This window comes from Falco naumanni, chromosome 18, assembly GCF_017639655.2.
Source record: "Falco naumanni isolate bFalNau1 chromosome 18, bFalNau1.pat, whole genome shotgun sequence".
Lineage (NCBI taxonomy): Eukaryota > Metazoa > Chordata > Aves > Falconiformes > Falconidae > Falco > Falco naumanni.
In genome coordinates, this window is record NC_054071.1 from 1,285,648 (window position 1) to 1,307,275 (window position 21,628).

The window sequence follows — 21,628 nt, forward strand, 5'->3', positions numbered from 1 at the left end:
TCGCGCAACACCCCACCACTGCAAGCCCCAGGAACGCCACGTTAAAGCACATGAGAGGCCAGATCCTGTCCGCTATACAGGACCCTTGTTTATGCCCAGGACCGTATGGCAGAGAAGCAAATACGAATTCATTGCTTGAAAACAGCATTTAAAACGAAGGCAAAAGATATGAAAAGATAAGGTGATGTTATTTCTGTGTCAGTCACTCAAATTTTGCTATGCTAAAAACTAATTTAGTTGGTTTAGCTGATAAAGGCAGACCTGTAATTACAGTGACATGTATGCATAAATGTTCAATTGATACAAAACTGTATTTAGGATCCATATTTCTTTGCTGGTAGGAGCTTCACTTACATCCATAAAATGAAGCTGCTTATCTGGCAAGACACAAGCCTGAATTAGCTGAACTTGTTTGTTAACACTTGAAAAAACTATTATGCTGTGTTTACACGGTGGTTTTTTACCCAAGGAAATTGCTACCATTCAACCACCTTTAGTTTTCGGTAATTTATTCTTTGCTTTTAAAATTTTTTATTTGCTTGTAGAGGTAAATATGCTGTTAGAACCTTCCGTTTTGAGAAGCGATGACTGCTCAGCAGAGTTGCCTTCCACAGAGGAAATGGGACAAGTAAACAGGGCGTGCCTAAATGATTTAATTAAAATATCTAACGAACATGTGATTATTTGTGTGAACACAGAGAGATAAAGCAGACCAACTGGACCTGCCTCTGCCAACGGTGCAGGCAGACACAGGAGAGCAACGCTGCTCGGGGTAATGGGATTTAAGCCCCAACAATCTCTTTGCCGGCTTCGGTGGCACGTGGGTCCTGCGGCAGCAGCGAGATGCCCCACGAAGGACCAGGTCCTGTCCAGCCCTTGAAGTGAAGATGAGGGTAACTTTGCCGGGCAGGCAGCGCTCTCAGTGCCCGTTTCTAAGCTGAAGGAGCAACAGTCATGGCACACAACAAGGGCAGTGGCCATTTATTGAAAGAAACGCACCCATCTTGTGACCTCCCTTCAAAAATCATCCTTACCTAGACCCCTTTGCTTCCACGACTGAGAAGGTAAAAAGAAAATGATAAAAGCAGGGATAAAAAATAACCTGTGCTCTCCTAAGCCTGGCTTCACCTTTGCAGAGAAAAACCTTGTAGAAGTTCCAAAGTTCCAACTTTCCACAACTTGCAACGAGGAGCTGTGCTCCTCATCGCAGACATGCAGGACCACAGCTACTCAAAGACCAGCTCGTAACTCAAGAGCAACACCTGGCCCAGCTCCGGCAGCCAGAGCATCGCTGGCGACACCGGCACGGCTGCTGCTCCGCCTCCCTTCGCCCAGCCATTCTGCTGCCCTCCCCCGAACCGGTACAGCAGGGTGTTACAACGGAAGGACCAGAGACACGCTCGCTCCTCGCTAGCTCCCGAGCGCGTCGTTTCCCACGCCGGCAGCCCCAGAACCAACCCCTGTTTCAGCCTGCTGCCCCCCGGCTGGCGCCCACCCCGCTCCCCTCCGCCCCTGCGTCCTCCCTTGGGCGCTTCGGCTTTACCCTTCGGCAAACCAAGCGTTCTTTCCCCTCCCCTGAGTTGAAGCTTCATTTTTTTCCATCCACACTTTCTCCCCAGCCCGCTCTCCCAGGACCTGCCAGCTGCCCCATCCCCTCACAGCGCTGATGCTCTCACCCTCCAGGCAGCCCCTCTCGTACCACCCCCCACCCCTCGCCATCCTCTTGCCCACCTTGAGGGCTCCCAAAGCAGCGCAGGGGCGGCCAGCCAGGCCCCCTGCCTCTACAGACCCCCTACAGGTCTGACACTTGGTGCAAAAGACAGAGAGACAGAAATTCAACAGAAATGCTCCAAAACCGCTGCTGAGGCGAGAGGAAAAGCCCCCCGCGTCTGCCAGCGGGTGCCCTGGCCCTTGGCTCCTGCAGCACCCACCTGCCCCACACCCACCTCCGCCGGTGCCGCATCCCGGTGGCATCTGCCACCGCGGTTTGTGTGTTCACCGCTGGGGAGGAGGCTGTGACACCTTCCCCAGCCGACAGCTCCTACTGTCCACCGTAACGGCATGGGCAACAGTCGGAATTCAACAGTTGGAACACACAGGATTACAGCGCTCCTTGTCATTTATACAGCGATAGGGTTGGGGGGGGGTTCAGAGGGGGACAGTCCACCGGTTTTGTTGAAGCTGATTTTTCTTTGCATTTAGTTATTTTTAAAAAGTCACTGCTTTGTGCATAAATAAGTGGTTCTAGTAGAAACTCAAGCTTGGCAAGAGGTTGGATTTACTGTCTTTTTGGTAGAGCTCCTTTCGATGTACATAATTTATATCACTGTTGCTCTTATGAGCAAAGTGCTGGACAAGCTTATTCACCTCTTCAAACTGTTTCTAGAAATTTCAAAGCATGCCCTAGGAACAATTACAGAAAGCAAAGTGCTTAGTCATCTCCCCCCCACGAAATAAAATGAAAAACGAAGACGCAAACCTTTGACAAAAGCTGAAGTTTAAATTCACTCAGAAATTCTCTGCAGTCATATACTCATTAAATACAAAACCTGGGTGTTCTAACGGGGGGGGAAAACCCCCACAAAACTTAAAACCATCAACTTGTTTAAATAATCTAAAGAAAGATTCTACCACTGAACAGGAAGAAAAGAGTAAGTCTGAATTCCTAAAGAAATAGGGTAGAGAGGAATCCGTATACAAAAAATTGGTCTGTGTTAGATTTATGGAGAAAACTCAGAGCAGTACTGTAAAAGGATGAACCAGGCACAACCAGAAGAACACAGAGGAGCAAGCAGCAGCCTTGCACCTCTCACCTCAGCATGAGCTAGCGTGATACTCAAACATGCTGCTGAAAACAAAGGCACATAAACAAGTCTTTGTTTTCCCAAGAGGTGAGATTTTAAAACACCGGGAGAGAGCAAAGTTAGGTTTCAATTAGCATCTGCTAATCCAGATTTACAAAAGATGACCAACGCGTTTCCTCTGCTGGCATTTTATGCTTTCTGACAGTGCAAAACAAAGGGCCCTAGAGCTTCAGAACAAACTTGACATGAAGCTACATTCTAACTGCATGATTATCATGCAATGAAATATTTATAGTGCAAACCCACTTACTTATGAAATCAAACTGTAACACAATGCTATACACCAAGTACTATTTTGACGCAAACATGAAAGCGGAAATTTAATCTTTGTGTGTATAAACAAATCAAACCTGCAATGTTTAGATGGTGATTGCATAGCAGCGCTGGGTCTTTGGCAATCAGAAAGAATGTTTCAGCACAACACTGTATTTACACATGCATAAGTGCCTGCCGTCCAAATATAAACTTTTAACAAATATCGCACGAGATAAAACTAAGCCCATGCGTTCTACAGCAGTCACTCCTTCGCTGGGAGACAACGCGGAGTCAGTCATCCTCATCTCCTTGGGCAACCTGCCCTCAGATTCAGCAGGCAGCAAGAATTTGCCTATTTTCCAGGGCAGTACCAGCAACAGGTACGGCTCCACATCACTCATTTGTCTTTTACAAAACACAAGAAAACAGAAAAGCTTTTAGAAGTGTTCTAACACTTCAAAAAGTTTTCATTTCCTATTGCCATGCCTCTTTTCCATAAAAACAGGCTTTCCCATCATTTGGGAACATGATTCCTAAAGCATCTTTTCTAACTGGGGGTGTGTGTGAGATCTTTTCTAACCAGGGGGAGTGGAGGGAGGGGATAAGGAAATTATAATTGTGTGTTTAAAAAAACATCCTGAAGAACAATTGACTTTCAAGACGTAAAGTAGCTCCTGGTGAGGCACTGCTGTTAGACATGGAGCTCCTTGCAATGAGCCAGCAGGAACGCTTCCAAATCCCGTGTGGAACCAGGTGCTGGTGCTGCAACCTTCAGCCGAGCTGCCACTCACAGCCGCTCCGGAGTCCCGGCACCGGCATGGGACCGAATCCTGTGGGAAGCGGCGCTTGGGCAGCCATCGCACATCCCCACCAAGCTGGGCTGTGACAGACACGGACCAGATCCGTGGGGTCAGCTACAACATGGTTTAATAAATACAAATGTACTGAACCAAATAAATATTGGAAATTAGAAATTTTTTTTTTTTCCTTCAGTCAAAGTACCATTTCAAAGCAGTTTGGGTTACTTTGTTTTCACCTTTCATTTAACTGCAAGACGTTTATTTGCTGACAGAACAAGCACCCATCTCCACGTGCAGTGTAAGAACCCCAGGCTGTGGCTCAACAGATGGGGTACTCTGTGAGCTTTTGGTTAAACTGCTAAAAAAGCTGGTGCTGGAATAGAAAAGCAGCTCATTCAGAAATGTATATGCACAATATGTACTTGGAAATAAATCAAGAATCGTCTCTTGGTAACAAACAATATGTTACCTCTTAATGAAGTGCACGGAAGAGGGATGGGCTGTGCTGGTGTGTATTTTGAGGTGCCAGGACCATTGGTAAAGGTTTCTGGCAAGAGAAGGCAGGCAGGTATACAGGAATACAGCCTGAATGTTGGCCAAAGACATCTTCAACAAAACCCCCAATCACACACACGTGGTTAAATCGGCACTATGAATTACACAGCCCCAACAGCTGCTCAGGGCAAGTCACTGCAGAGCAAGGAAAGGTACAGCAAGTGCCAAAGCAACGGCCCGGAGCCAACGATCAATCCCAAATCTCAACTTTCTGGCTGTTCTGGGCATCCGTCACGGACCTGGAATGAAAACCCAGCCCATGCAGGTCTGCGACAAGTGGCCCCGTGCGGCAGGACCTGGCGAGCAGCGGTGTCACCACGGTGTGCCAGGGACTAACGGCCATCGGGCAAGCGACCCAACCCAACAACGTGGTGGGACCAGGCAGGAGAGTTCCCAAAACGGGCTGTCCCACCACTGCAGAAGTAGGAAGGGCCGGGAAAGCGAGCGGCGCGGCGGGGGCGAGGGCTCATTCCCAAAGCGCGCACCCGGCTCCAGGAGCAGGAGCGAGGGTGTAGCCAAGGGAAGAGCGATGGCCTGATTTAACTCCACAGGAGGCTTCCTACACCACCTCCTCTCGCTATAGAAACCTCTTAGCTATGTCTCAAAATTAAAATTCTCACACACCAGAAGTGTAATCGTGACAGATGCTCCATTTTGTGCAGCACCAGTGTGAAATAAGGACAGACTTCCAGCTCTGAGCTTCTGAAAAGCCACGGTGGTTCAGGGCTACTTTGTTTGCCTTTTTGACGCTCTCTGCGCGAAACGTAAACCTTTGGGGTTCTCCCTTTGGGCCTCCATACAAACCTCTGAAATGAAAAGCTCTTAACACCTTTCCCCAGCTCTAGAGCTGTGATGACACCTTTAGTCCATCCTCAGCAAGTCCAAGCAGTCCAACATAAAAAATAATCCTGGGGGCAGAGCAAAGCGGGAAGGTTCGGCGTGCCTGGTGGGCAGGCAGCCCACGGCACACAAGCACCAGGGGAAGCGTGGGGGATTTTCGGCACCTCACTATCACAATTTCTGTTCTGTCAACATGGAAGGCAGCCGTGTGCCAAAACAAGCCAGCATAGGGCTCATCTTGTAAAGCAGCGATGGGGAAAATCCATGCTAAAACTGGTTAGTGACTTTCAAAAACCAATAAATATGACATGCCCCTTTTTTTCCTTCCCTCCATTAAAAAATAAAAATAAGAGTTACATCCAAACTATCCTGAAATTAATGCAGAAACGCCAAGAGTTTTGACAGGTTTCCAACAAAAGAAAAGCCCCCAACACTGGATTTGGTTTAATCCAAAAAGTTATAAATAGACACACTTATTTATCTGTATAAATTTCAGGGACAGTTTTGGAACCCCCGAAACCTTAAGCAGGAAATTCACCGGTTTCACATCAAGCGTTATGCTCGTTTATTAAAGATCAATGTACATATGTGGGTAGCACAGAGACACGTTCATCCACCTGTTTTATTTCTGCAAGCCCAGCTGGTTTCCATTTAAGTACATGCCTGTCAAAACAAATCGCAAGTCCAAAAATAATCAATGAAGCACCCCAAAAATGGATAGTAAGAATTGACACAATAGGAAAAAAATATTCAGCATACATCTTTGGAAACGACAGAGGATCCTCCTCCTCCAGCAGCTCTCATTGCTGGAGGCATTGGGCTTTGCCACACTGGAGTACAAGACAGGACTGAAAAATGCAAGTGCCAAAACCACGGTGAAATGCTGCTTGCATGTGTGTTTTCCATCATTTTTTTAAAAAGGGACAACTCCGTAATTCCGACAAAAAGCAAGTTTTCTACTTCTTAAACCTCTGGATAGCCACAGATTGCAAGGCATCAGGGAAAATTAATTACGCCCAGAAAAAAAAAAAAACACGTTATGCATCTCGAAACCTCCCTGCAGCTCACGGCACTTTACAGATAACTCGGTCCTTGTCGGTGCTGAGCAGTTCAGAGATGCAGGAGTGGGCCTCCAACCAGCCTCCGCTCCACAGGAAAAACAGGAGTCTCGGATCACTGTCATGCTGACAGTGTGACAGCTCAGGAAAGCAATAAAAAGAAATGTAAGCATACTGCAAACGGCGTGATATAAAAATACCTAAAAAGGATGAAGGTCTGTCCTGACATTAACAATGTGAAACACAACATCCCTCAAAAATTAGATGCAACATGAGCAATAGGCACTTGAACAGCTTTTCCTTAAATAATACCTTGAAAAGGATTGCTTATATATTTGTATTTATCCTAATAACACTGAATTAAAAATCTCATTCTTTTAGCAAGAAGCTAATATATCTCCGCTTCATCACACAGGGGTTTTATGCTCCACTCACACCTAATTTGTGGTCATTTTGCAATACAAAAGGAAAACCTTATCTCAACGCCATTGTTCTAAAATGTTAAAAACAAAACACTCTTGATATCTGTAGTATTCTTAAACTCGCTCCTCAGCAGTTCTATTTTAGCAGTGCTGAGAAGAGGGATTTTTTTTAACTCCACATTCATTTTACATTTTGTACGTGAAACTCTGCACACCCTAGCAAGCAGGTGACAAACTCCGATTATGTAAAAGTGTTGCAACAACAACCGAAAGAAAAATAAGGCAAGCAGCATAACCCTCACCGACACTAAGAACCTACTAATAATGGCTTCCTTGTCAACTAGGAGCATCAGAACCCCTGAGCCTACGTTGATTTTCGGCGGAGTTAAAGAGGCCGCGGAGCACCTAACGCGATTTAAATCAAAGTCCACGCAAGACACATTGTCCGAATACTCACGAGGCTTTGTTTTCTCTCCCCATCACCTGGGCGCAGGCAGCCGTGCAGCAGGAGGGCAGCAAGCCGCGGAATTCAGGGGCAGCGACGCCTGGAGCACAGCACCCCCCGGCAGAGCCTCCCCCGGCACCCACCTCTCCCCAGCACCAGCTCCATACTGCTGCTCCCCACGTCAGGATGATGTTACAGGTGACACCTCCTGCTGCTGATGTCAGGCTTGGCTCCCGAAAGCACAGCCAGCATCTCCCCGCAGTGCCGGCTGCCCCGAACGAGCATCACTCCTGCATCTTCTGTCCCCAGGGAGCGGGCGCGGAGAGGGGCTCGGAAAGGCTCCCAAACACGGAGCGCGCTCTCGACATTAAAGAGCCTTTCCTTCCAGAACGCTGCAGCAAATGCAGGCTGTACGCCTCCCTGGGGGGGGGTGTGTGAAGTATTTTTACAGTTTCTTTCTATGGCGCAGTTTAATTTGCTCTTTTGTTAGAGCAAACTGGGGAAAGAAGAGGTAAATAATGGTGCAGACACCGGAGTGAATGATTCACTGATGCTCTCCTGAACATTTCGGAGTAAGCCAAGGGGCTAGCGATGCAGCCCAGGACCAGAGCTGATGAATGGTGCAGTGCTGCTGTTGTCATGGCAACCAAGAGAGGAAAAAAAAAAAAGCAGCGCCATATAAGGAGTTGTGACATGGATTCTGGGAACAATTTATACTAAAAGCCCTCGGATGCTTTAAAGCAGCAGCATCCCCTTCCCGCTTGGATGCAGGTTTCATTGTTCAGGCTGAAGCAGTCGGCACAAATCGCTGCACGCACAGTCACAGCAATCCCAGACGGGTTTGCATTGGCGGCGTTGTACCAAAACACAACGAAACCACACGATTTTGCAGCATTTTCAAATAACTGAAATCGAGATAATCGAAATTCTTAAGTAAGAAAAATGGCAGGCCACTAACAACGACCCAAACCACTCCCTGGGAAAAATGAGGGCACCAAGGAGACCCACGGGTACCCTGCAGGTCCGTGCAGGTGAGATGCTGCGTCTGCCTGAGATGAACCAAACTGCAGCACCATCAGGTGGCTGAGCGTCTGAGCGGCAGTGCCACCGACCAGAGACCCAGCCACTCCTCCTGGAGGCAGGAAAATAGCCCCAAATTCACCTGCAGGCCAGTCACCGTTGGCAACTGAGGCTGGCAGTGCCCCTAAAGCATCTCCAGACAAAGCAGTGGGGTGAAAGCCAACCCCTACATAGAGTTGCCATAGCAAGCTACAAACGAGACAAGGTTTACATCCCATGCTGGAACACCGAGAGAGCAAACCACGTCATTTCACACAGTCATCATCAGGCGTTTTTCACTGAATGCACACGCTGCAATAGACAGTGCCCCGCGATCAGGAGCATGGCAACTATTTCACCAAAAGCCGACACAACACCGTAGTTCTGAAGTCTCTGCTCAGAATCAACACCTGAACTTTTAAGAAATCCTGTCTGTGGGTTCCCCTAGTTTATCTGAACAAACGGACTAGCAGGGCCAGCTCCCCTCCTGCGCGCACACTCAAAGCAAGAGCCTCACCAGCCCTCACCTCCACGTCCAGCTGAGCGACTGCATTAGTTTCCAGAGAATAAGAGGTCCCAGAGGGCTGCAATTATTAATCTGGGTTTGTCACCATTAAACAAGAAATAAACTTTTCAAGCACGGAGATCTCAGGTTGTTTACTCCCACAATTCCAATTAACATCAAGAATATTTAACCATCTGCTGAAGATACAGAGAAGGAAGAAGATAGAATCCCATGGCTACTCCCAAGAGGTACCAAGGCGGGTGCCGAGGGACAGGGTGACGCGAAGACCCCAGCACTACAAATGACAGGGTGATGGTGGCACAGGAGACAGTGCCCATGGGTGTCCCCAGCCCAGCTGGAACTGGAGGGTGCTGAGAACCATAATGGTGGGTCCTGCTGGTGTCACAGGGAAGAGTGAGTATCCATCCTGCTTGGCTCTGCTTTGGCCATCTTTGACGGATCTAGTGAAAGAGCAGGAGATTTCTTTAGCAAAGAGGATGCTATTAATGGTCTGAACACACCTTGGAACGTTCCTGCTTGTTTCTATGAAGTTTATTCTTAGGGAAAGCTCTTGCATTCCCAAAGCACAAGGGAGGAATGTTCTCAAAGCAGGGGATTTGCAATGAAACCTACTCCTCAGGTCCACGTCTTCAAAGACGCTGAAGCATCTAATTCACGTGGGATAGAGGAGGAATGAGACCTTTGAGAAAACAAACCTAAACGTCTAGGTTTTTTTTAGAAAAAACATGATTTCTTTCCTAAATTTCTTGATAATATTCTCCCCTCCCCCTCCGTGCATGGGCACTCGCACACACACGCTCTTTCCGAAAGAACCCTAAAGCTTGCAATCTGCCATTCCATCGGAAAAAACCCAGAAATAGCCAAGTGACGGTGACGAATAAAATTATCCCTGCGCATATATAAATTTACAGCATGCAAATGAAAAATCTGTCCCGAGGAGGAGTTAGGTGTGGCACAGGGCTTTGTGCAAACCCTTTGCACATGGTGGGTTCCACAGTCACAGAATAAAGCATCGGTAGCCGAGCCTTTCAGCCCAGTATCTCATATATTAACCTAATACGACACCGGGTACTATTTTTGGCATTGATTCAGCAAAGCACTTAGATACATTCATCTCTGTAAGCACCCTCCTGAAAAGCGATGCTTCCCTGAATGAAGGCACACAATGCAATTGCATTATTTTCATTTCAGCCATGGCTTTGAGTCATCAATAATACACTTTTGATGTGCAGTACAATATTTAACCCAATGGCTTTGGAAATGGTTCCTCTCTTTGCCCGGCAAGCACGGTAACTTTTTTGAGGGCTGATTTTATTTCAGAGAGAAATCAAAATGGTGTCTTCTGCAAACTTATCCTGGGCTGGCAGGGTTTGGGTTGGGTCTTCCTTCTTTCTTTTTATTATGTATTTTTCACATGACACTTGCTAATAAAGCCACCATTATAAAAATAAATAAATTATTAAACAGCATAAACTGAGGTTGAACACACCGATTTAAAACATGCCCTTAGCCACTGCTGAACAATAGGTTATCCCGGCAGGAGAGGGAGAGCTGATTACTTATGCTTACTATTACTTCACCCTTTAGAGCCACAATGACCTCAGTTTTTCTTAATTACCAGACTATTCAGCAGAGTGAAAATTGTGACCATACTGAATATTTATCAACCTCCAAATCCAGCCAAGTCTCCATACACAGAAAACCAAGATATCAACATGTAAGCAAGTGACCTCAGTTCCTCTGGAAAGAAAACCAACGCTCTGCATAACGTGTTCTGATGGCTTTGGACCAAAAGTGGACATTCTACCCTCTCTGCGGATGAAAAGCTGGCTTGTTTACAACTCAGCCAGGTTAAGAACTTTAAACGATCGCGTTATAAATAAGTGAACAGATGGATAGCACCGCAGTTTCTGCTGGGCAAGTTTCTCTGCACCATACAGGTTTCTTCTCCTTTTTTGAGGGCAAAGTCAAACCCCAAATGGACGTGACACCCCGATGCCCATGAGAAGGGGCCATCCCAGTCGCTGCTCTCCCCTCCCCGTCGGAGCTGAAAACCCACTCCCCTACACCGGGACGGACCGTGCAGATCCAGAATGATGCGAGATACTTTAGCCCTTAAATGTGAGCAAACTGGCTCATGAAGAGCCTGAAAAGTCTGTCGTATTTAAATTTTCATCTCTGAAGAGTTCTAGAAAGTGTAAGTGCAGATGCTGGTACAGTCATGTTTTGTTGCAAATGGTCTTAAGAATGAAATCTTTAGGGGGGGGGACGACGGGGACCAAACCAAGACAACAAAGTTTTTTGTGTAACAAATGATACCATTCCGCTACCCAACCACAGATATGGAAATTATGACATGAATGAGTTAGTCACACACAAATGTATGTAAGAAGCAAACAGCATGAAAAAGCCCCTACAATTGGATAATTTCTCAACAATTTTCTATGCTCTGAAGGTCGCTTTGAAAGATCCATGTGGCAACTGTCAGACGGACAAAAGCCTCTCTTTGTAATACTTCAGTTTCCCAGAATCACCCTCATCCCTTTTCCAAAAGGAATCACTGCCGTTATTGTGCAGATTTAACAACTGGACAGCAGAACGAGACAAAGCAGAAGAGGAAACCATCAGAGCCAGCGAGACGTTGTGAAATGTCTCCGTGCATCGCCTGTCAGGCTGCTGGCTGCTTATCTGAAAGCTCCCACAGCCACACCGGGATTTCTGAACCAAGTTGCTTATCGATCCCCCCAGATTCTGAGCGCGCCGTGACGGCACTTACAAGGTTTCAGTAAAATCAGAGAGGTGTCCTGAGCGAGACTGGGGGGAAACACAGCCGAAAATAATGCAAACCTGTGAATTTGTCTTCACAAATCTAACGTTCTCTCCAAATTTTCTTTATTTTACAGATTGTGCTGCTTTACTAATGAATAAAAATCGAGGAGGATCTTTATGAACTGCCAGTCCCTGTCCCCTGGCAAAATCCTTTTTATTTACGGATAGAGGCAACGGCTAGTTCGCAAACAGCCATCTCTTTCTGCTGTGGAGGGATTTTTATTTTTTTTTTTAAATCTCTCAGATTAGTCATAAATAAGAGACAGATGATAAGGAATAGTTGAAGAAACATGATAAATACTATGAATAACAAAGAGCGGAAAGCATTACTTTCCCTGTTCCTTCACGTTACCTTAATGAAAGCAAACAAATCCCTATAATGACTGCACAAGGAGTTAAAATAAACACCTTCCTTTTACAGTATCAACAGTAAATTAAACTAATAATTTAAAAAAATCACGCTACTCCATCAACGCACTGAAACACACTTGGAATTCTAAGCGTATCAGGAGCTCCACCGGAGTCATCAAGATGTGTACGTGCAAAACATCAACATGGGATTTCATGCTATACCGGACTGGGTCGAGCCGGAGCACAATATTTAAAATATATTTTGTTTAGTATTTTTTGTTGCTATTTCGTGTGGCCCCAAAACAAGTCTCCAAACAAAACCAGGAACCTACACTTCTCTTGATTTTGTGTAACAACAATTAACAGCATTTTATTGCCGTCACCTCGTTCTGCACACACCTTGTTCAGCTCTAGGTTTCAGCACATGCAGTTTCCAAACCAGACTGACAGAGGACTATGGATTTCCACCAGCTGAACGTCTGGCTCTCCAAGCCCACCTCACTGGTGTTGGAGGACACGTTTCAGTGAGCTGCCTGCAGCCCTGAAGTCTCCATGAATCACCACCCCTTCCTTTGAACCCCCCCCCCCCCGGCCAAAGTCACTGCTGGAATTCCAGTATCGGGTCTTCTGAGGAACTAGCGGGACTTGGCAGCCCTGCCAAAATCCAACAAAAGCTTTCCAAGTCTGGAGCCAGACGGAGTCTGATCTGTTTCCACCTGGAAAAAGATATTTATGAACGCACGGAGCTTAATTGCCCGGGACAAACGGTGGTTTGGGGAGGTGGGAGCAGGTTAACGCCTGTTGACAAGCCGGGGGTCCCACAGCCCCCCACCACGGCAGCTCGCTGAGCAGGCTGGGAGGTGTTAGCGAAACGGAGCTGTGGCGGTGTAAGAAAAACTTCTCCTTCCACGGGGCTGAGCCCAAACCCTCTGCATGTATTTCAGAGAAGAGCAACGAACTGCTCAAGCAGACACGTGAATATAAAGTTACTCAAGAGCTTCAACAGGAGAGCACACATAGGATAACAGAAATATAAACACACACATAAACACAAAGGTTTACGGCCAAAAGAAGGGAACAGAAGGGCAAAGAACAAGATAAAGATGCTACAAAGGCCTACACTATATGTAAAATATATATTTTTATCCTTTCCCAACTGAAAAAAAAAGGTCTATGGAACTGGCTAGGACTAGCTGCCCCTACTAAGGCAGGCACACAAAACAAGGAAGCAAACCCCTGTGAGTAACTCATAAACTAAGAGGAAGAGGAAACTGGATGAATGTGAGGAACATGGGAGAAGTCTGAGGAAAAGCAGTAACAAACAAGCTATACATCGCACTATAAATTAACCAAGCACAGACACGCTGTGAGAAGGAAAAAATAGCCTTGATTTATTTTTGTCTTTTTTCACAACCTATGCTTTTCGTGGCAGGAAGGTTGTGGATTCCACACCTACCCATTACTACACGGTATGATGGGGAGGGTGGGGGGGAAGCCAAGCACACACAGAATTTCCACCCATGAAGTGCTGCAAACAGTGTATCCTTACCGGAGAATAAAAAATAACAAGGTTTTAGAGACACTAAGCTGAAATGGATTGCAGTTTGAAACTACTTTTGTAAGCCGGTAGTGGATTTTACGGTTCTCTAAGCCAACGCCGACCTTTGGGAAGCGTAGCTGGGTTCAGCGCCACGCCGCGCTCCCGGCCGGTCCGCAAAGGAGAAGGCACCGCCGACGGACAGACAGACAGACAGCCAGCAGGTCTGAACATCCAGCTGCACAGCCCCAACTCAGGACCGCAAACTGAAGGATGCTCCTAAGAAGGAGGCGTTTCCAAAAAAACCCCATATCCACAAAAAAAAAATCCACGCATCCCTCCCAGTGTCCACCAGCAGCCCTCCTGAAGGGCCGGCCTTGCAGCTACGGAGCTATCCCCATTCCCACCAACAGGCATTCCCATTTTAAGACAGCCCTTCAGCCACGCTTCACAGGTTCTCAGCGATGGGAAACTCACGTTGAAGGCAGCTGAGAAAGGCCCTAAACTTTCTCTTAAACTATTTTCATATCCTTTTATTTCTTTATCTACCTGATTCTCCCGTACCTCGGGAGTTCTGCTGCTACCGAGAGGGCTCGGACCACCCCGAGACCCTGCCCAGTGACTCCATCATGATACAGGAATCTCCTCCTCCTCCTCCTCCTCCCGTCCTTTTCAATTTCTCCTTTCACCAGAGGGCAGGGAAAACAAAAGGTACAAAGTGGATGGGAGCTCCCTTTTGCAAGCACAGCTCAGATTATACTGGGTAAAAATTCTCTTTGGCGGTTTCTCTCAGCACAAACGCAGAACACTGGGGGATGGTTTTTCAAGACGGGCACGGAGGGATGTCAGATTTTAGGCAAGCAGCAAGTTTCTCTACACTGCTACCAACAGAAATACGATGTCAGGCTTTTAAGCGGATTTTAAGACTCCGAGTGCTTTTAAAAATCCAACTTCTTTACAATCTCTAGGTGTTCCAACCACAATCCCAGCAGATTAAACAAAACAGTTTAAGATCATGCATGAACTAGGGGGGTGGGAAATATTACTTTGCTGTATAAGTTTATCATTTTTCTGATGTATTCTCTCAGCATTCAGAATTTTAGCATAAGGTTCTTTTAAGTTACCGTACCACTTCCCTTGTGCATAAACCACAGTACAAAGTGGAACTGAAACACGCTTTGCTCGAAAATTTCTCCGAAAACTAGAGAATATTTGTAAAACAGAGAGATCCTTTTCAGAACAGAAAGATCTCTCTGTCAGCGTGAAATCCAATCTGTTCCTGGGTTGGACTGAAGTAGCTGCTGTAATAAACAAACGATGACTTGTATACAGAAGCTTGTTCAAAGCGCTTTCTTACAGATTTTTGTACCAACGGACCTTAAAAGCCCCACTGAACTTTATTTAAAGTCCTTACCAGTTAACTTCTTCACAGGTTGGAGCCGAACACTGATAGACTGATGTGTGAGTAAGGGGGAGGATGGAAGGGAGCGGGACATGCCCTCCATAATCCGAATGTGCTGCATACCTTCGGTCACTGGGAGTGGCGGAATAGCGTAGTCGGGTTCAAAAGCACAGTCGTTCTCTGTGGAGGTGCCTGGCGGGAATAGAAACACAAAAAGGAACTGGTTAGCAGACGAGGGAGCCTCCTGCTTTTATCAGCACTCGCCAGGGGATGCACGGAGCCGCCCTGCTGCACACCATTCCCGCAGGTAGCGGGGACGGCTGCTCCCGTTCTTCTGGCACCGCCTCGGTGCTTCCCTTGAAGAAACTATATTTCTGGAACATCTCGGCACACCTCTTTAGAATACCAACAGCATAACCATGAAGAATTGATTTTTGATATTTTTTTTTTTCGTTTGTCATTCAGAGTCCTGGAGTCACCAGTTTTATATATAATTCAGAAAAAAGAATCATCTTTTTACTGGTAAGCTTTTCGTGCATTTAAATTGTGGATTTCTAATTAAAAAAAAAAAACCAAACAACTTCCAGTTGAATTCAATTTCTACACCAGGACCTCAGGCTCAAAACAAATAAACAAACAAACAAACAAGAGCCTCCGAAGGCAGCCGCCGCGGCCGACTCTCCCCCAACAAACGTACAGAAGCGCCCAGAGACGCACAGCGCCCGCATGGGAGCCACACCGCTCCGGATCCCCGTGGAAGACACCAAGTAACATGACAACAAGTGGAGATAGAACAGGGAAGGCACAGCACACTAACTGCTGCGGTAAATACAAATGACAAATTAAGGGCAGGTGCTCCAGACCAGCACGGGTTGGGAGCCGTAAGGTTCCTCCCATCAGCTTTAGGACATGGAAACCTCTGGGTCAAGAAGACTGGGTTCTCCAGCCCCTGGGTCAAGGACACGGGGCTCTCCAGCCCCCTGGGTCAAGGACACGGGGTTCTCCAGCCCCTGGGTCAAGGACACGGGGCTCTCCACCCCCCAGGGTCAAGGACACGGGGCTCTCCAGCCCCCAGGGTCAAGGACACGGGGCTCTCCAGCCCCCTGGGTCAAGGACACGGGGCTCTCCAGCCCCCTGGGTCAAGGACACGGGGCTCTCCACCCCCTGGGTCAAGGACACGGGGGCTCTCCACCCCCTGGGTCAAGGACACGGGGCTCTCCACCCCCTGGGTCAAGGACACGGGGCTCTCCAGCCCCCTGGGTCAAGGACACGGGGCTCTCCAGCCCCCTGGGTCACAGACACGGGGCTCTCCAGCCCCCTGGGTCACGGACACGGGGCTCTCCACCCCCTGGGTCAAGGACACGGGGCTCTCCAGCCCCCTGGGTCAAGGACACGGGGCTCTCCAGCCCCCTGGGTCACGGACACGGGGCTCTCCAGCCCCCTGGGTCACGGACACGGGGCTCTCCACCCCCTGGGTCAAGGACACGGGGCTCTCCAGCCCCCAGGGTCAAGGACATGGGGCTCTCCACCCCCTGGGTCAAGGACACGGGGCTCTCCAGCCCCCTGGGTCAAGGACACGGGGCTCTCCAGCCCCCTGGGTCAAGGACACGGGGCTCTCCAGCCCCCAGGGTCATGGACACGGGGCTCTCCAGCCCCCTGGGTCAAGGACACGGGGGCTCTCCAGCCCCTGGGTCAAGGACACGGGGCTCTCCAGCCCCCTGGGTCAAGGACACGGGGCTCTCCAGCCCCCTGGGTCAAGGACACGGGGCTCTCCAGCCCCCTGGGTCAAGGACACGGGGCTCTCCAGCCCCCTGGGTCACGGACACGGGGCTCTCCAGCCCCCTGGGTCACGGACACGGGGCTCTCCACCCCCTGGGTCAAGGACACGGGGCTCTCCAGCCCCCAGGGTCAAGGACACGGGGGCTCTCCAGCCCCTGGGTCAAGGACACGGGGGCTCTCCAGCCCCTGGGTCAAGGACACGGGGGCTCTCCAGCCCCTGGGTCAAGGACACGGGGGCTCTCCAGCCCCCAGGGTCAAGGACACGGGGCTCTCCACCTCCAGCCAGTAAGATGAACAACTTAACAGGGACGGCTAATCATTCATCTGCAAAAAGAACCTGAAACTGTTCACGTTAATATTTCATTACTGATAATGTAAGGCGGCTACACTTGTGCCACACCTTTAAGAGATGGATTTTAGCTTTTAGTGCCTACTGTCCTCCATAAAGGCTTCCATTATCTCCGTTCGATAGCCGTGCTGCTCTCGGTGCCTTGCGAGGAGGTGCTGCAAAGAGAGGATGTAACCGCCAGACGAAAGGTTCGGCAGGCAAAAGGGGGGAGAAGACAGAAGAGTAAATGCCTCAAACATGGGGTACTCCAGAGGAGGCGATGGACCAACTTCCCTCCAGACATCCAGAGGCCAACGGGAACAACCCAACATATCGGTTACTATCAGAGGAAAACCCCATATTGAAGCAACTGTCAAAAAACTTGGCCAAGTTCCTGCAGCGTGCTCGGAGGAGCGGCGTTTGTGGCTAAAATCCATCCCTTGCTGCTGCCAACTTTCAGGAACATTTCTCCGCGTTTTTGTATCGTTCTTTACAAGGAACCAAAACAAACACTAACACACTTTACACGTGCACTTTTTCTGACAGTTCAAAATACAACTTTTACTCTCTTGCTTACTGAACACTTGGCACATTCACAGCAATTTACTCAATATATATTGAAAGCCTAATCCTTGCAGAGGTGGTTTGTGTGTTTTTTGTTTTGTTTTTTTTTTTTTTTAACTTCAGTATGCTCTAGTAAGTACACTCCAGTTCGATATGTTTTATTCATCGGAGATTGTCATTATTGCCACAAACTGTGAGCCAGACACTGATGTTTTTCTATTCGTTTCATGCTGCTTTAATTAAGCATGCACATGAATGCTCTAATGGAGTACATCCCTTTAAGGGGAAACAGATCATTGTATTTTATTTTAATTAAAAGATGATGATCTGACAGTATCGTGTCTTTTATATATATATACACACATGTAAATAGATATGTATTTATAGATATTTAGATTAAAAAAAAATGGCTGGAGTCAGAAAAAACTAGAACTCTTGCCTCACCACCATTCCCCTGCAGTTTCGACAGGAGCAGCGGCTCAGCCTCGCCTCTCAAGCCCAGCCCATCCAAGCGGAGCTGCCGCGTGCCACCGCGACCCACCAACCACCAGCACCGCTTCGTTACAGGTATCACAGCTGTGCTCATCTCCATCTCCAAAGCAGCCCATCGGCTGCCTTCAGTCACACACACCGGCAGTGCCTGCATGGGCTGAAAGTGCGTTCCGCTCATCGAATTTCAGTGCCCACATCCAAGCAGGCAGCCTAGGAGCGCATCTAGGAGCGATGAGAGTTTAGGTTCTGCTTCAGGAAGAGAACCACCCCATCCTGGACACCCCCCTGGCTCCATCCATGACCTCTCCATGGACTACAAAAGCAGTCAAGGGTGACAGCAGCCACCCGCCCACCCTGGTTCAGCAGCCGAGCACCACCCTGGGGTCTCCCTCCCACCTGACACCATCCGACCAGCACGGCCACGCACGATGGCCGCAGCTGCAGAGGTGCCATTGCGCTGGGCTCTTCCCATCGGACGTGCCGCAGCACCTCGTGCAGACAGGACAAGCAAGGTTTGCTGGAGAGCGAGCCCACGTCTCGCACAGACGGGGCAGCACCATTGCTCAGCAGAGCTCAAACTCGATTGATGGTCTTGCTTCTATGGTTTTTTGCTCCTCATCCAAAAGGTGCAGTGGCTTTAGTAGGGAAGTTGGCCATAATTTTTCCAGGAGGGCATAATTTGATGGCATGCCGCTAGTGTAGCAAGAAAAACCACCCTGACTTCTTCCGGCTCCGCACTGCCAACTGCAATTACTAGCTCCAGATACAGTTTACTTGACATAAGCTGATCAAGGACCTTGTTTTTTCGAGGGTTATCACAAGCTGGACACCTCTGCTGACTCTGCAAGCCTACTCGTAATCACCTGCAAGTGCCAGGAAAGACAAACCAGCATCGGTGCCAAAACTGGCATCAGCATCGACAAAAACAAGCTACGATGTTTTTTCAAACTACATTTGGCAGCAGGCACATAAAAAAGATTTTCCGTCGTTGATTTTGATTCTTAAAATTAACTTCAGATTTCCTCAGGCTAGATTTCAGGTTCTGAACTATGAACATCAGGCATCTTCTGCAACTTAAGGTCTGAGAAAGACCCACAAGTCAGTGTGTGTGTCACTGGTTATTATGGTGTAAGTTCCCAGTATCTCTGACCAATCTTTACCCAAAGCCAAGGGCAACTTTGGGCACTGTCTTGTACAGAAATAAAGTAACTCTATCTTTGCAAAGTCTTCAGGAGTGTTTTCCCTCTTAAAATTCAAATGCTATGCAACAAAACTAGTGAACTCACAAAATACCCACAACACACTATGTTCATTCCACAGATGACAAAATTTCCTCTCTCATCCTCGACAGAGCAAACAAACACGCAAACAAGGTAAATTGAAACAGCCTTACAATTTGTTTCAGTCAGAAAAAATATTGAGTTTCTCAAACCCTCAAATTAGGGATCATTCCCAGCTGAACTGGAACTTTGACTGTTTGTCTATGAAATATACTTAAGATGTTACTGCAAAGCGCATATATGAACTAATAAACAATTTTTTGAAGTTTGCCAAGATGATAACGCTTTCCAGGCAGCTGTAACGCTTGGGCATCACACGCGGCGAGTGGACATTTAAACAGAAGTACGACGAGTGCCTCATTCCAGCTGGCTGGTTTATCTGAGCATAACGCACCCCTTAATCCGTCCGCGTGAAAACCAGCCGTCGGACACGCAGGCAGATCGCAGCTTACGGACTGCCCGGGGCCAAGTGAAAGAGAACACTCCTATGGAGCAGAGAGACTTCTTCCGCGCTGCAGAAATCCTGCGTCTACAATTGCATCCATCGATCCAAGCGGAAATATTTAGCGCAGAAGCTTGTTTCTCCAAGAAGCTGGAAGTATTTTTGACCCATTTCCCCCTCTGCTCCCTCTCACGCCGACCCTTCTCGCTAGCTACTGCAGTTCCCAGGGTCACACCCCTTGAGGCAAACGGGGACGGGCTGCTCATTCTTCAGCAAGTAAGTACTTGCAAAAAAAAGCCCACGGTCTCTGCCCCAAACTGGTACTTTTCCACAGCAGCCGAGATGCCGAACAAACAGGGAGGGAGCAGAAGCGCCTGAAACAAGCGCAGAGGAACCCAGCGGCCAAGTCCCACCAGCAGCTGCATCTTGTAACGACGAGCCAAGGGACAAAGCCCAGACAAACGAAAGGACATTACGGGACTGACGGCAGCCAACGCGGGCCAGGCTCGGCCTCCGGAATAACACACCAGAACCATCTCTGAGCTGACAGCGCCTGGGCAAGAGCCTCATTCATCCTGTCTTCTCCAAGGACGGAAACACTACTTTTATGTGAGCTATCCCGGGGTACAGGCAGCTCTGAACTCCCTTGTTCCTTCCTAATTTTAGCTCTTATGTTTTGAAATAAGAAAATTTAAAAGAACACATTTTCAAAGAGTAACAAAAAGATAATTCAAAGATCTTCTGTTAACAGGGCAGTTTCAGCTGTTGACATTTCACGGGGCTTCAGGGTTTTAACTCTAAATTCCGATCCCCCTAATTCTGATCGCAGGCTTCAATCACTTGCAAAAATTTTGCCTGGGCAACACAGGAATACTGCCAAAAAAGAACATTGCTCTGGAGAAAATGTCTGTGTAGTAGGACACCATGACAACAACAGACTTGAACCTAAATGGAAAGAAAATGATTGCCACAATCCCAAAGAGAAGTCAACGCAGCACCGACCAGAGCCATAATTCCAAAAAATGCTTCTTGGTCTCAAGAGCTCCGTGAAAATACCAGCGTTCTCACAACCCTCACAAATGAGAAAACACTTAAAACTTTAAGTAAGCTACTCCAAAGGACACGTAAGCCAGCAGGAATCAAAATGCTGCTGTTGTCAGTGGCAGCAAACGCCATTACACGGCTCTAGCGGGGGCTTTGACACCGAGCCTACCGTGAAGGATGGCTACTCAACAAGAGTTGGTCAAATCATTACTTAAACAATATAAAACCTGCTGTTACTACTCTCTTCCTGGGACATTTTGCCCTGTTGCTGTAGAGTAAAACAAAACAAAGCAGAAGAGGTACCACACAGATGTTCAGCCCCAGACAGGAGCACAGAGGTCCCCCCAATCCATCCCATCACGGGCTCCGGGGGAAGGACCACCTGGTTATTGAGAACCTGCCAGGTTCTCCCCTTTGCAATCAACAGGGAAGGCAAGTGGCCACCGAGTGACCTGTTGATCTGCACTGGTACGTGCTGCAGACTTCTTACACCAGCCCCAACAACCACCCTCATGCAGAGCTCCGTCCCTCCATCTGCAAAACGCCGATGCCGCACACCTACAGGTACGCCTGCGCCGCCCCACGGGTTGGTCTCAACGCCTTCCAACTCTACAAAGCTAGTCTGGGTCGTGAATATTAGTAAATTTGTAGCTACGTGGATCATAACGATGGTTACAAAACTCTGTCGGCTGACACAGTCTTACGAAAAACACAAAACGTTATATATAAAAGGTCAACAAATGAGAAACGAGTGAC

General features: G+C 48.0%; 1 protein-coding gene across 5 annotated transcripts in view; it reads right to left on the bottom strand.

The window, feature by feature from the left end:
* Positions 1–21,628, bottom strand: part of TANC2 (tetratricopeptide repeat, ankyrin repeat and coiled-coil containing 2) — a 248,650-nt gene that overhangs the window by 135,739 nt on the left and 91,283 nt on the right. For 3 of the 5 annotated variants that reach the window (XM_040617490.1, XM_040617488.1, XM_040617487.1), the window contains one exon: positions 14,956–15,135. In XM_040617490.1, coding sequence (XP_040473424.1) covers positions 14,956–15,135 — 180 coding nt within the window. The remainder of the gene's footprint in view (positions 1–14,955; positions 15,136–21,628) is intronic. The other 2 variants (XM_040617492.1, XM_040617491.1) reach the window with 1 other exon arrangement.